Genomic DNA, 12544 nt, shown 5'->3' with positions numbered 1-12544 from the left:
TGCAGAGATTCCGGGCAGATCGAGGAGGCATTGTCCGCGCGGTCCGATAATGTCGGAACCGGGATGCAACTTGGTTTCTGAAGCAATCACCGGAGAGAACGGAAATACTTTGTCGACCGGAAAATGCGTTTGCGGACCGTCGGTGCCTTGGTGTCCGGACGAGCCACGGCCTTACGTTTACGCGACGAGACACGAGTGCAAGCTCAATTTGGCCGCCAAAACGGGTTACGGTAAGTTCTCCGTCATTTTTCATACACCGTTTATTCTCTACTTTCGATCGACTGCGAATCGAAAAAAACACCAGACGAAATAGGAAATTACTTTTCGCGATATTATCGTTGCTGTTCCGATTCCTACGTATTTGTTCGATCCTGTGTCCATATTAAATCCAGAGCTTCTTCACAATTTTTAGGTTAGGAAATTTACGAAAACACGATACAAAATTTTTTAGGTTAGGAGGTTCGTGCATCGTTTCTCGTTGTTTTAAAATGTTTGAATATTCTTAGCAGGGATTATTGTTAATTTTATCAGTAATATAAATTAGTATTCGATTACTCAATGTTGTGACAATTTATTTATTATCGTATTCTCCAATGACAGTATTTATAATTTCATTTAGAAAAAGCTCGTTTATGAATTTTGATTTCTGTATATTTTTTTGAGTGAATTAAAAATTTTTATTTGTGTAACAATTTATTGATTATTACATTTTTAATGATTTTATAATTGTACTTAGTAAAAGTTCGTTTATGAATTCTGATCTCCGTTTTTTCGAATGAATTTGAAATTTTTATTCGTCAATCGCGAATGAAGTTGGCCAGCCCTGCGGCTGACGCTGAGGTTGGCAGGACTGCTGATCAGCAATTCCGTAGATCGTGGGTTCGAATCGTAACTCTCTTTTTCCAGGATTCCTACATATATGAATTCATATATAATCATATATGCATGAGGTACCGTATACGGTTAGATATTATCTTATACAATCGTGGGCGATAATACAAGCTCATATACGATATTGTCGTACGCGTATGATCAGACGTGGTCATTGCGTGTATGACATCAGATATGGCACCTTATGACTCATATAACGCGAACCAGATTAGTATCTATTCAAATATGATCGTACACGTTTCGTGTCTATTCGTTTATAATCCTTTTCCCGGGCATTTCTTCATAAAATTAGTCGACTAATATTGTGTAAATTTTGAAATATTGTTAATTTTTTTAAATTTGAGGTTATGGTCCAACTAAAAATAAATAAAATCTTTTCCATTCCCTCTTCAGATTTCTTCATAAAATTGGTCGACTAATATTTTGTAAATTTTGAAATATTAATGTTTTCAAATTTGAGGTTATGGTCCAACTAAAAGTAAATAAAATATTTACCTTTCTCTTTTCAGATTTCTTTATAAAATTGGTCGACTAATATTGTGCAAATTTTGAAATATTAATGTTTTCAAATTTGAGGTTATGGTCCAACTAAAAATAAATAAAATCTATTCCTTTCTCACTTCAGATTTCTTTATATAATTGGTTGACTAATATTTTGTAAATCTGGAATTATTCTTAATTATTTCAAATTTGAGGTTATAGTCCAACTACAAATAAATAAAATCTTTTCCTTCCCCTCGTCGGATTTCTCTCTAAAATTGGTCGACTAATATTTTGTAAATTTTGAAATATTGTTAATTTTTTTAAATTTGAGGTTATGGTCTAACAAAAAATAAATAAAATCTATTCCTTTCACACTTCAGATTTCTTCATAAAATTGGTCGACTAATATTGTGTAAATTTTGAAATATTGTTTCAAATTTGAGGTTATGGTCCAACTAAAAATAAATAAAATATTTTCCTTTCTCACTTCAGATTTTTTTTATAAAATTGGTCGACTAATATTGTGTAAATTTTGAAATATTGTTTCAAATTTGAGGTTATGGTCCAACTAAAAATAAATAAAATCTTCTCCTTTCTCTTTTCAGATTTATTTCTAAAATTGATCGACTAATATTGTGTAAATTTTGAAATATTAATGTTTTCAAATTTGAGGTTATGGTCTAACTAAAAATAAATAAAATCTATTCCTTTCTCTTTTCAGATTTCTTTATATAATTGGTCGACTAATATTTTGTAAATTTTGAAATATTAATGTTTTCAGGTTATGGACCAACTAAAAGTAAATAAAATCTTCTCCTTTCTCTTTTCAGATTTCTTTATAAAATTGGTCGATTGATATTTTGTAAATTTTGAAATATTAATGTTTTCAAATTTGAGGTTATGGTCCAACTAAAAATAAATAAAATCTATTCCTTTCACACTTCAGATTTCTTTCCAAAATTGGTCGACTAATATTGTGTAAATTTTTGAAATATTGTTAATTTTTTTAAATTTGAGGTTATGGTCTAACAAAAAATAAATAAAATCTTCTCCTTTCTCACTTCAGATTTCTTCATAAAATTGGTCGACTAATATTTTGTAAATTTTGAGATATTAATTATTTAAAATTTGAGGTTATGGTCCAACTAAAAATAAATAAAATCTATACCTTTCACTTTTCAGAATTCTTTCTAAAATTGGTCGACTAATATTTTGTAAATTTTTGAAATATTAATTATTTCAAATTTGAGGTTATGGTCCATATAAAATAAATAAAATCTTCTCCTTTCCCTCTTCAGAAATGTATTAATATCTTTATTAAAAAGTCAATTAGGTATTTCTAATTACATAAATAGTAAACTATTTTCTCATTTATCCTGTTTTAATTTTTTATTGCATTCTAAATATTACTAAAAATTCAGATTATTATTAAACTCAATAATCAAAGTATTATAATTCCTCTGTTTATATTTTTCAAACTTTATAATTGTTTTTATTTTCACGTATTTTATTTTTACTGTTTCTTGCATTCTAAATACTTCTAAATATTTCTAAAAATTTAAGTTATTATTAAACTCAACAACCAAAGTATTATATTATAGTTCTTCTTCTTATATTTTAAAAATCTTGAATATCATAATTATTCCCTGTCTCAGTATATATAAATAGTTTGACTGTAAAAAAATATGAACAATTATTTGCAATTTGTTGACCAGTTTTACTGAAAGAAATTTCTGGAGAGAACGTGAAAAATATAATTGAAAAAAGTATGTTTCATTTCATTAAATCAGCGTTTGCTTTGACAGAGGTATAAATAGTAGCCTAAGTAACGTTGAAATTTTAATTAGTTTTTGAGAAATTAATCTGCAAAACGAAATCCCCACTCGAGTCTTCATAATTATTTTATCAACCGTACCTCAGAAACAGTTCATATTTGCCAAGAGCACTAAGTGTTGCAGCAATTTACAGGAAACAAGAAAATTAAATATGCAAGATTCAATATTTTAATTTTGCAACAGACATTTATATTTAATCCGCGAGGAACGCTTTAATTTGAAGTATCCATAATTATTTTAAATTATAATACGATCAATAAAAGTGTCGTGTTATCAGATAATTTACAAGCATTAAAATTTATTTATTGTAACGCGCCAGAAGTTAATTTAATGGCGCCAAAATTTGAAAAAATAAAATAAAGAAAACTAAAAAAAAATTGTATTGCTAACAAAGATAATACGAATATTAGAAATTTAGAAAATATAATACACTAAAATTCTCGTTTTGTATTTTAGAGAATTATTTTATTAATATAAAATTTTTGTTGATGTATATTACAAATAAATTTATAGCTCTGATAATTTTTTAGAATTGTAATTTGACAAATAGAAGTGTTTTTAATGTCACTATTATCATTATCAAATAATTTGCAAGTATTAAAATTCATTTATTACAAGAATTTTAAATATATTTAGAATTTTAATGGCGCGAAATTTGAAAAACAAAATAAAGATAAACGAGAAATATTGCATTGCTAACAAATATAATACAATTATTAGAAATGTACAAAATACAATACACTACAATTCTCATTTTATATTTTAGAGAATTATTTTATTAACATAAAATTTTTGTTAATGAATATTGCAAACAAATCTGAAACATAATAATTTTTAAAAATTGCAATTTAACAAATAGAAGTGTTCTTAATGTCACTATTATCATTACCAAAAAATTTCCAAGTATTTAAAAATCATTTATTGCCAATATTCTAAACACACTTGTAATTTTAATGGCGCGAAATTTGAAAAACAAAATAAAGATAAACGAGAAAAATTGCACTGCCACAAATATAATACAAATATTAGAAATCCAGAAAATACAATATACTACAATTCTCGTTTTGTATTTTAGAGAATTATTTTATTAACATAAAATTTTTTTTGATGAATATTGCAAAAAAATCTGAAACATGATAATTTTTAAAAATTGCAATTTAACAAATAGAAGTGTTCCTAATATTACTATTAATATTTTCAAATAATTTGCAAGTATTAAAATTCATTTATTACAAGAATTTTAAATATATTTAGTATTTTAATGGCGCGAAATTTGAAAAGCAAAATAAAGATAAACAAGAAAAATTGCACTGCCACAAATATAATACAAATATTAGAAATCCAGAAAATACAATACACTACAATTCTCATTTTATATTTTAAAGAATTATTTTATTGAAATAAAATTTTTGTTGATGAATATTGCAAAGAAATCTGAAACATCATAATTTTTAAAAATTGCAATTTAACAAATAGAAGTGTTCCTATTATCACTATTATTAGTATCAAAAAATCTCCAAGTATTTAAAAATCATTTATTGCCAACCTTCTAAACACACTCGTAATTTCAGTGGCGCCAAATTTGAAAAACAAAATAAAGATAAACGAGAAAAATTGCACTGCCACAAATATAATACAAATATTAGAAATCTAGAAAATACAATATACTACAATTCTCGTTTTGTATTTTAGAGAATTATTTTATTAACATAAAATTTTTGTTGATGAATATTGCAAACAAGTCTGAAACATGATAATTTTTAAAAAGTGTAACTTGACAAATAGAAGTGTTCCTAATATCACTATTATTAGTATCAAAAAATCTCCAAGTATTTAAAAATCATTTATTGCCAACCTTCTAAACACACTCGTAATTTCAATGGCGCGAAATTTAAAATCGAAATAAAGAAAACGATAAAATTTCACTGCTCAAACATACTACAAACATCAAAGCTTCAAAAAATATTACAATCACGTTTACAATTTAATAATAACCATCATGAACATAAAATTTGCACTAATATTTATCACAAATAAATTGATAACAGAAACGAACGAAATGGTCATCTTTTTGAAATTGTGCTCTCCGAATATTTCAATACAGTAAAAAAAAAAAAAAAATTGTCTCCCCCCTGGGGTGGGAGTGGATCGATATTTCGTGATAGAAAAAAAAAAAAAGGAAATTTGAATATCCGACTGCAACGTAATCTCGCGTATGGCCAGGCCGGTGTTCCGCGCGGCGATGTTTGCATTACACGCGGATATCGAAGAGAATAAACAGGGATTGTCGAACAAATCCACTGCATTTGTACCCAGTTTCCATTCTTTTTTAATAACGGCCGTGCCCATTACAAATTGACAATCCTGGATTTTCGTCGACAGTTTCGAATCGTTGTTTCCCGCCGTCGTGCGCGATGATTGAAATATTCTTCGCGTGATTGTTTAACAATTTAATTGCCTCGCGGCCCGGAATATCGGCGTTCCGGCGACAAAGAAACGCGAAAAGGGGAGCAGAAAGCTGAAATAACGGAAACTGCCCAGCAGTTGGCCCGTTAATGAAAAGAAAACATAAATAGTAGCAAAAGGAAGGAACAATGGCGACTAAGAAAAAACGAAAGGTCGCGAAGGGTTGGACGCGCCCAGGCGTTAATGAGAAAAGGACACAACTACTTCTTTGTCTCTGATTAAAGCCACCAAAAATAACTGCGACGAGAGAACGGTGATACGGACTCGTTTTAAGCGAGAAATCCAACAGTGTCGAAAAGTAATCGGGGAAATCAGAAGAATATTAGAATTAATTTGTAATAACAAATCATTTAAAATTAGTAAATGCAGGTTTAATGAATTTTTAATGTAGTTGTTCTTGAAAACTTCTGGATTTTGGGAATATTTTTAACAATTTTTAATGTCTTGTGATGACTTACATGTGTTTCACTTGCTTGTAGCAATTTTGCAGAAATTTTGTGTTGGTTTGATTGGTAACAGGCAAATTTAAAATATAGTAACGATTTAGAGAATGTTCTGTTTTTACTGAGGTCGTCATTTTCCATATTAGACTCATAGTGATCGTAATATGGAGTACTATAATTATGAATATTTATATACTAATGTAAATATGAGTTGACAGCCATCTTGGAGTCTTTCTAGTTTCTCTAAACTAACTTTTAATCAGTTCCAGAGCATTTAATTTAAGATCTTTTGATTACTTTACATTTGTTCCTATAAATGTAGTATTTTAAAACATATTTTTCGAATAATATTTGCTCCTACAGTCTTATTTCAATATAATAAATTACGAGGTGAGCCATTTACGTGATACGAGTGGTCAGCCATCTTGGAATCTTTCTAGTTCCTTCAAACTAACGTTTAATAAGTTTCAAAGCATTTAATTCGGAATCTTTCTATTATTTCACATTTGTTCCTATAAATATAGTATTTTAAAACATATTTTTCGAATAATATTTGCTCCTACAATCTTATTTCAATATAATAAATCACGAGGTGAGCCATTTACGTGATACGAGTGGTCAACCATTTTGGAATCTTTCTAGTTCCCTAAAATTATTCTTTAGTCAGTTTCAGAGCATTAATATAAATATGAGTTGTGGAAGGAAAAAGTAATTGGAGAAATCCACAAAATATTAGAATTAATTTGGAAGAATAAATCATCTAAAATTAGTAAATATAAATTTAATAAATTCTTAATGTAGTTATTCTTGAAACTTTGTGGACTTTGAAGATATTTTTAACAATTTTTAACGCCTTACAATGGCTTAGAATTTTTATAAATAGGAGGTTATTTAATAATGTTATATTTTTAGGTAAATAGAAACAAATATTTGTGGTTGTTTACTGGAAAAACACTCGTTCGATCGTATAGTAGATAACTAGTCTGTCTATTGTTTACTGCTTCTACTTGTGTTTGAGTTTGCAACTGCTGACGATGGTGCATCATCTGTTTTACCCAGTTTGAGATTGTTTGCAGGTATTAATATCGATGGAAAACGCCGTGTGGTAGGTACAATCGATCATTTATTCAATTCACGTTTAAACTAATAAGTTTACGTATGGAAAAATTTCAACTAAATAATAAAATTATAATTTTTAATTCGAAACAGATGTAGAAATGTTAGAATACTTATTAGGTTTAGTGTATTATAATTTGTGGTCCATTTGGAAAATATTTTCATTCAAAATTATTTTATATAACGTTTTCATGAACATCAATTCCTTAGTCAATACGTCTGACCATATCTCATTATTTCTACTTGTTCCAACACTTTGACACATAAATTAGACGTTTAAAATAAATAATACAATTAGAATTTTTAATTTTATACAGATTTAAAAATAATAGACTATTTATAGAGTTTTATATAATATAATTCGTAAATTTTCGTAAAACGTCTGACCATATCTCATTATTTCTACTTGTTCCAACACTTTGACATATAAATTAGACGTTTAAAATAAATAATACAATTAGAATTTTTAATTTTATACAGATTTAAAAATAATAGACTATTTATAGAGTTTTATATAATATGTTTCGTAAAATTTCGTAAAACGTCTGAGCATATCTCATTATTTCTACTTGTTCCAGCACTTTGAAACAGAAATTAGACGTTTAAAATAAATAGTAAAATTAGAATTTTTAATTTTATACAGATTTAAAAATAATAGACTATTTATAGAGTTTTATATAATATATTTCGTAAAATTTCGTAAAACGTCTGACCATACTTCATTATTTCTACTTGTTCCAGCACTTTGAAACAGAAATTAGACGTTTAAAATAAATAGTAAAATTAGAATTTTTAATTTTATACAGATTTAAAAATAATAGACTATTTATAGAGTTTTATATAATATATTTCGTAAAATTTCGTAAAACGTCTGACCATATCTCATTATTTCTACTTGTTCCAACACTTTGACACATAAATTAGACGTTTAAAATAAATAATACAATTAGAATTTTTAATTTTATACAGATTTAAAAATAATAGACTATTTATAGAGTTTTATATAATATAATTCGTACAATTTCGTAAAACGTCTGACCATATCTCATTATTTCTACTTGTTCCAGCACTTTGAAACAGAAATTAGACGTTCAAAATAAATAGTAAAATTAGAATTTTTAATTCAATACAAATATAAAAATATTAAAATATTTATTGAGTTTTTTATATCATAGTTTGTTGTCTGTTTTTAAAATATCCTTATGTAAAATTATACCTTGACAAATAGAAATGTTCCTAATGTCACTGACTTCATTAAAAAAGTTTACAAATATTAAAATTCATTTATTGCAATAAATAATAAAAACGTGGAGAATTGTACTTCCAGAAACATAATGCAAATATTAGAGCTTTAAAAAATATTAAATTCTCGTTAACACGTCTGACCATATCTCATTATTTCTACTTGTTCCAGCACCTTGAAACAGAAATTAGACGTTCAAAATAAATAATAAAATTAGAATTTTTAATTTTATACAAATATTAAAATATTAAAATATTTATCTGGGTTCGTATACTTATAATTCGTAGTCTGTTTTTAAAATTATTTTTAAAACATTTAATTTCTTGCTTAATATGTCTGACCATATCTCATTATTTCTACTTGTTCTTAAACAAATACGTTTACATATGCACCAATTATGAACTAAATAATAAAATTACAGTTTCTAATTCGATACAGATTTAAAAATTTTAAAATATTTACTGGATTTCGGGAACATCAATTTCTAGGTCAATATGTCTGACCATATCTCATTATTTCTACTTGTTCTGGTATGTATAAGCATCGTCAACGATGTGTTATTATTAATTTTACGTCACTATTACTACCATCTAACGAATAAAAAATAATTTAAATAGATAACGTTATCGTAACATAGTGTAAATATTTAAAAACGTAAAAACAAGTAGAAATAGCAAATATTAGTCAGACACTCGAGTCAAATAGGGCAACCCATTAATTTTAACGATTTATTTACCCAAAACTAGGCTTCCTGTGTACAAATAGGCAAAGTTTGTATCGAAATAAAAATGTCAAACGATGAATAAAATATAAACAATTTCTGATCCATTACGCGTTAAACAGGGATTAAGGTTTCAATTATGGAATATATCACAATACACGAATAAATATTTAACTGTTTGACCGAACGAACGTCACGAATGAATTATTGTATGATTCGATTATTTATTATTAATCAAATTTAATTTTGCACAATATTTGATACCAGTAACAAGAGTTTCCCCCATATTTTCACATTGTATTTCATTTAAAATCCAGAAGGAAACATACAAGACAATAAAACTACATATTATTATAATTATTTTATTTATTTTATTATTTGTTATTATTATTTTGATTACAGCAGAACTATTGCTAATAAAATTTTAGCAAAATTCACAAAGCAAGTATAATTTTACACTTCTCAATTATTGTTCAATTATATCTGTTTTTTTACTCTATTTATACGATTTTGAGATCCAAAAATTCTACGATTCCTCTCAAAATAAAATGGAGGGTGATTTCTTAATTATCCTGACAACAAATTATTAATCAAATTTTATTTATTTCCATATAAGAAACTGATTTCTCGCGTGTAATTTAAAATGCACGTACAAATTACTAATTTAATCACATTTTATTCCTCCAAAAAAGAATTTTATTTCTGATTTCTCTCGCGTAATTGAAAATGCAAAAATTTAACAAATTATTATCCACAAGAGCCACGATACAGAGGCTTTGTTACTAAGAAACTTGCATAATCGCGTATAATACGAACGCAGTCTCCACGATCCAGCAAGAATATCGTTTCCTTATTATGTTAACGAATTACACCAACGAAGGAGCGTTCCCCGCGTAATTGCGTTTCCGTTCTTTCTTGGTGCATCGGTTATCAAATAAATTTGGCGATAATGACGCTCTCGAGGGGGGCGGGGACCACCTCCCCTTGTGGTTGTATAGAATCAATAGTTAACTCGTCTTTTCATTGAGCAAAACTTGGTTCGGGTCTGTCCTGGACGAGCTTCTCCGTCGAGTCTGTAACGAAGTTGTTAGCGAGCGAGTAACAAAAGTAGTTACCACCGTCGGTGAGGAAAGTTAAATTCGATTCGTCGGGGAAAAGTTTAATCGTGTACGTGGTTTAAAGGTGGAAGCCAGGACGGATTGTTCTTTCTGCGGAGTTAAGTGCACGACGAAAATTTCCGAGTCCATCCTGGAGGGGGGGAGAAAAAACGAAAGAGAATGAGAACGTGGACGAAATATGAAATCGATCTTCGATTTGTACGAAAATTAGTAGAGTCAGTTGCCCTGATATGGGGTACTTTTTTGTTTTTATACACGTGTTTCACTTTTATGAAAATTTTATTATTGTGAATTTATAGGAAATTTTGTGTTGGTTTGATTGATAACAGGCAGATTTAAGATGTAATAAGGGTTTAGAGAACGTTTACTCTTTTTAGTGAGGTGCTCATTTTCTGTGTTATTTATAAATTGATGTGAATATGAGTTGTCAGCCATCTTGGAATCTTTCTAGTTTCTTCAAACTAACGTTTAGTCAGTTTCAGAGCATTTAATTCAGGATCTTTCTATTATTTCACACTTGTTCCTATAAATATTACAATTTAGAACGTAGTTTTTTGTATAATACTTGTTGATATAGTCTTATTCCAACATTAGAAATCACGAGTCGACCCACTTACGCCATATAAGATGTCAGCCATATTGGAATCTTTCTAGTTTCGTCAAACTAACGTTTAGTCAGTTTCAGACACCTCAATTCAAGATTTCTCTATTATTTCACATTTGTTCCTATAAATATTGCAATTTAGAACGTAGTTTTTGTACAATACTTGTTGATATAGTCTTATTTCAACATTAGAAATCACGAGTCGACCCACTTACGCCATATAAGTTGTTAGCCATATTGGAATCTTTCTAGTTTCTTCAAACTAACGTTTAGTCAGTTTCAGACACCTCAGTACAAGATTTCTCTATTATTTCACATTTGTTCCTATAAATATTGCAATTTAGAACGTAGTTTTTGTACAATACTTGTTGATATAGTCTTATTTCAACATTATAAATCACGAGTCGACCCACTTACGCCATATAAGTTGTCAGCCATATTGGAATCTTTCTAGTTTCGTCAAACTAACGTTTAGTCAGTTTCAGACACCTCAATTCAAGATTTGTCTATTATTTCACATTTGTTCCTATGAATATTGCAATTTAGAACATTGTTTTTGTATAATACTTGTTGATATAGTCTTATTCCAACATTAGAAATCACGAGTCGACCCACTTACGCCATATAAGTTGTCAGCCATATTGGAATCTTTCTAGTTTCTTCAAACTAACGTTTAGTCAGTTTCAGACACCTCAATTCAAGATTTTTCTATTGTTTTACATTTGTTCCTATAAATATTGCAATTTAGAACGTAGTTTTTTGTATAATACTTGTTGATATAGTCTTATTCCAACATTAGAAATCACGAGTCGACCCACTTACGCCATATAAGTTGTCAGCCATATTGGAATCTTTCTAGTTTCGTCAAACTAACGTTTAATGAGTTTCAGAGTATTTAATTCAAGATTTCTCTATTATTTCACATTTGTTCCTATAAATATTGCAATTTAGAACGTAGTTTTTGTACAATACTTGTTGATATAGTCTTATTTCAACATTATAAATCACGAGTCGACCCACTTACGCCATATAAGTTGTCAGCCATATTGGAATCTTTCTAGTTTCTTCAAACTAACGTTTAGTCAGTTTCAGACACCTCAATTCAAGATTTCTCCATTATTTCACATTTGTTCCTATAAATATTGCAATTTAGAACGTAGTTTTTTATATAATACTTGTTGATATAGTCTTATTTCAACATTAGAAATCACGAGTCGACCCACTTACGCCATATAAGTTGTCAGCCATATTGGAATCTTTCTAGTTTCTTCAAACTAACATTTAATCAGTTTCAAAGCATTAAATTCGGGATGTTTGTATTATTTTACATTTGTTCCTATAAATATAGTATTTTAAAACATATTTTCCGAATAATATTTGCTCCCACATTCTTATTTCAATATAATAAATCGTGAGTCGAGCCATTTACGTGATACGAGTGGTCAGCCATCTTGGAATCTTTCTAGTTCCTTAAAACAAACATTTAATCAGTTTCAAAGCATTTGCTTCATGATCTTTGTATTATTTTACATTTGTTCCTATGAATATAGTATTTTAAAACATAATTTTCGAATAATACTTGCCCCCATAGTCTCATTTTAATATAATAAATCACGAGTTGACC

At 28.1% G+C, this 12544-nt stretch overlaps 1 protein-coding gene across 1 annotated transcript in view; it reads left to right on the top strand.

Moving 5' to 3' along the window:
• LOC143348860 (insulin-like growth factor-binding protein 7) overlaps positions 1-12544 on the top strand; it is a 376906-nt gene that overhangs the window by 123890 nt on the left and 240472 nt on the right. Inside the window, exon 4 of the mRNA XM_076779534.1 lies at positions 6-230. Within this exon, the coding sequence (XP_076635649.1) occupies positions 6-230 (225 nt within the window). The remainder of the gene's footprint in view (positions 1-5; positions 231-12544) is intronic.

Source organism: Colletes latitarsis, chromosome 12 (assembly GCF_051014445.1).
Source record: "Colletes latitarsis isolate SP2378_abdomen chromosome 12, iyColLati1, whole genome shotgun sequence".
NCBI lineage: Eukaryota > Metazoa > Arthropoda > Insecta > Hymenoptera > Colletidae > Colletes > Colletes latitarsis.
Note: the sequence above shows the minus strand (reverse complement) of the source record. Positions and strands in the feature narration are given on the sequence as shown.